This window comes from Ziziphus jujuba, chromosome 3 (assembly GCF_031755915.1).
Source record: "Ziziphus jujuba cultivar Dongzao chromosome 3, ASM3175591v1".
Classification (NCBI taxonomy): domain Eukaryota; kingdom Viridiplantae; phylum Streptophyta; class Magnoliopsida; order Rosales; family Rhamnaceae; genus Ziziphus; species Ziziphus jujuba.
In genome coordinates this window covers 29,440,204-29,444,205 of record NC_083381.1, presented here as the reverse complement: position 1 = coordinate 29,444,205, position 4,002 = coordinate 29,440,204, and the positions used below count along the sequence as shown (strand labels likewise).

General features: G+C 34.2%; 1 protein-coding gene across 1 annotated transcript; it reads left to right on the top strand.

The window, feature by feature from the left end:
• Window positions 1–1,501: 1,501 nt before the first annotated feature.
• LOC107423385 (receptor-like protein 33) lies at window positions 1,502–2,570 on the top strand. The gene has a single exon (XM_048476965.2). It carries the CDS (start codon window positions 1,674–1,676, stop codon window positions 2,568–2,570), a length of 897 nt encoding a protein of 298 aa, XP_048332922.2. The 5' UTR covers window positions 1,502–1,673.
• The last annotated feature ends 1,432 nt before the right edge of the window (window positions 2,571–4,002 follow it).

Below are 4,002 nucleotides of genomic sequence, written 5' to 3'. Positions count from 1 at the left end.
AATGTTTTATTAGGATCTTAATCATGAATTAAAGCTGCTTTTTGAGTCTTCATGAAAAGAAAGCTCAAAAGTAAATCAATCAAGCTGAATTCACACGCAACAAGGGAACACGGATTATTTAATTCTTTTTTATCTTCATATTGGTTATATGTACATACATACATACTCAGATTAACAACAACAAAATCATATGTACCGCAAACTGCATTGCTTGATACTAGTTTTTCTGATGGCTTGGTTTTCATTGCTACCATCTCTTCTCTTTCTTTTCTTGTCTCCATCTTTCATGTCATCATCAACATTTTCATATTCTACCTCCACTGATAATATTAATCCTTCTCCATTGTGTCATCCTTATGAGAGATCTGCTCTTCTCCAATTCAAGAACTCATTTTCTGTTAATGCCTCTCTCAATGAATGGTGTACCGGTCCTAATATTCCTCAAACAGTGTCTTGGGGAAATGGCACAGCAGAGGCAGATTGCTGTGCATGGAAGGGAGTCACGTGTGATGATACTACAGGTCATGTGATCGGCCTTGATCTTTATTGTGGTAGGCTTCAGGGAATTTTTCATTCTAACAATAGTCTTTTCTTCCTTTGCCATCTAAAGGACTTGGTTCTGGCATATAACGATTTTCGAGGCTCCACAATTCCTTCTGAATTCGGTAAGTTTACGCAGTTAGAGCACCTTCAAATTTATGAGTCCAATTTTTCGGGGCATATACCACCAGAAATCTCTTATCTATCCAAACTGGTTGAACTTCATCTTGCTTCTTTTAATCATCAATTAAGAGTAGACACTTTTGCCTTGAAAAGAATTGTCACAAACCTTACCAATCTGGAAGATATTTTTAAGGATGAAGTTGATATGTCCTATGCTTCCCCTGTTATCTTGATGAATTTGTCTTCTTCTTTGGTATATCTTACAATAAGGAATTGCAGATTTGGAGGGAACTTACCTACAGATTATATTTTCCACCTACCAAAACTTGAAAAGCTTGATTTAAGGTGGAATGATAATCTCACGGGTTCCTTATTGACTAAATCTAATTGGAGTAGTACTAGTCCAGAACTCAAGTTGTTGTATCTTTCTAGGACTAAGCTCTCAATAGATTTAACTTTTCTAATTGAAAATTTCATGTCTTTGGAATCTTTACTTCTCAATAGTTGTAAAAATCTGGTTTGGAATAATCTCACTTCGCTTCCTGGACACACAAATCAGCGACTTAGATCTCTCATCTAACAATTTAGGTGGTGAAATTCCCAGTTGGATATCTTCCTTAAAATTTTTGAGATACCTAAAACTCCGAAACAACCAATTCACTGGTTTCAATGTTGACGAATTTCAATCCCACTCCCTGGAGGATCTTGATTTAGGTGCAAACAAACTCCATGGATCCATTCCAAAGTTTATCTTTCAACTTGTGAATCTTCGTACGCTAAATCTTTCCTCAAATTCCTTGAGTGGTGATATCGGGTTAAATGATTTTTCATTGTTAAAAAGCCTGGGTTTCCTTTCAATCTCAAAAAATCAATTGAGCGGAGAGATACCTTCTTCGATTTGTAATGTTGCTTCCCTCTACTTCCTTGATTTATCTAATAATTCTCTCAATGGAACCATTCATCCGTGTATCGGAAATTTTAGTGTCGGTCTATTCGTGTTGAATCTGGGTATGAATAAGTTGCATGGCACAATTCCTCAAACGTTTGTAAACGGAAAGTACTTGAGGCAACTCATCCTTAAAGGAAATCAACTTGGTGGAATATTGCCACGATCTTTGCTCAGGTGTGGAAGTTTGGAAGTTTTAGATGTTGGAAATAACAAGATAAATGACACATTTCCCTACTGGTTGGAATCTCTTCCCACTCTTCAAGTTCTTATCTTGAAATCTAATAGATTTCATGGATACATAGATAGTCCCAAAGCTGCACTTCCTTTCCAAAACTTGCGAATCATGGACCTCTCCAGTAATGAGTTTAGTGGTAATTTGCCATCAAAATATTTTGGGAATCTAGTGGCCATGATGGATGCGCATACAGACCAATTAGAGTACATGGGAGAAGGCTATTATTATTATGAAGTTTCTGTAAGTTTGGTCATGAAAGGCTTCACTATGGAATTGGTGAAAATTCAAACGATTCTCACAACCATCGATTTGTCAAATAACAGATTTGAGGGAGAGATTCCAAGATTGATTGGGAAGCTAAAGTCACTAAAAGGGCTCAATATTTCACATAATAAATTGACTGGTTCCATTCCATCAACATTGGGTAATTTGAGTAACCTTGAATGGTTAGACCTCTCGTCGAATGAGCTTGTTGGTGAGATTCCTCAGCAATTGACAAATATGATATCTCTTTCGGTTTTAAACCTGTCGAGAAATAAATTATTTGGTCCCATACCCAATGGCAAGCAATTCAACACATTTGAGAACAGTTCATACAGTGGAAACTTGGGATTATGTGGATTTCCGTTGTCTGAAATGTGTGGGAATAACAATGAGCCACAACAATCACCATCCTCAGACTTCCAAAAAGAAGGTAGTTGGAAGGAAACAAATGGGTTTTAGTGGAAGATCATCTTGATAGGTTATGGAAGTGGAATCGTTATTGGAGTATCATTGGGATACATAGTGCTGTCTAATGAAAAAGTTACTCTGTTTTTGATAAGGATTGGATTCACTAAATGACTATGCTTGAAGGACTATGCTTACTTATGTGTTGGAAGGTGGGATAAAAAATATTGTCAGGTACGTAATTAACGGTACCCTCTTCTCTGATTTTTTTTCCCCCCCTATAGTGTTTCTAAATTTTAGCCTAGTGCATTGTTTGAAAATAAATTTACTAGCTTTCAGGTTATTATATATCTTGCCTCTAGCAAAATGCATATCCAACCAATTGAGGTTGTTCTGTAGAATATTAATATTCTGCACTATAATATAAAAAATGTAAATAGAAGCAGTTGGTAAACAAGGTTTAATATGTGGGAAAGATAAAAGTTGTAGAATTTAGAATACATATAATTTCTTCAGTTTGCTAAAATTAAATCTGAGCTAAATTGTTAAAAACTTTTTATATACTTCATTTGATTAAGGATAAATAATATCCTTTGCATGTTTATGTTTTACTACATTTACAAAAATTGCAATCTCAGTTTAATAGCTCTGCTTTCAATTGTGGTGGAATTATTAATCTTTCTCTCCGATGTTGTTTTGTTTCAATTTCCTAATAAAAAATATTTTTTTATTCAATTAAATGTAACTTACGTCATCCTTCTACCTATTTTGTAATTTTGTGAATCTGTCATAGTTATTGTTTCCCGAAATTATGTAAAGAGTTCCTTTTTAAGTATAGATTTTTTTTTTTTTTTCAAATGATAATTGCAACAACAACCAGATGAAGAAATATATAGAAGATATATAGAAACTAAACGGACCCCGTTTCCATTTTCCTTCTCTCTCTTTTTTATTTTATTTTATTTTTTTAAAAAGAATTGGAGTAGCTCTTTTTTAGCTTGTTTAACTTAATCTTCTCCCTTGTTGCAGGAGCTTTTGTGCAAGGAAAATAGAGGTCTAATTGTCGAGATGTTGAGCTTTTGTACAAAGATAATAGTGATATATATTGTTGCTTAAGGTTTTGATGATTATGCCATTTTTTTTCCCCCTTTTTATTTTCTAAGAAGAGTTTTGTTTTAGAGTTTGGAAGTTGATTTTAAGTTCTAATTATCGTGTGTACGTATGTAAGTGTTCTGATTTATTTTGAAATCTTAGAATTTGTTTATCTTCTGATTTTCGTTGCAAAATCCCAAAACGAGGTCTTGATATGTCTGAGTAAGAGATATGTGCCTGTTCTAGACCATGTCAATAGATGGATTTTATAGCGTTTTTGTTATAGAGGAATTTAAAATGGTGACCTTCAATCTGGTAATCAAAATTTTTGTTTCAGCTGTTAATGGCATGAATATGGTCTACATGTCTTGAATTTTATGTTTTTGACGCGGAG

Excerpts from the sequence above, each read along its gene's own strand:
- LOC107423385 (XM_048476965.2), top strand. The coding sequence starts at position 1,674 with ATGAATAAGTTGCATGGCACAATTCCTCAAACGTTTGTAAACGGAAAG.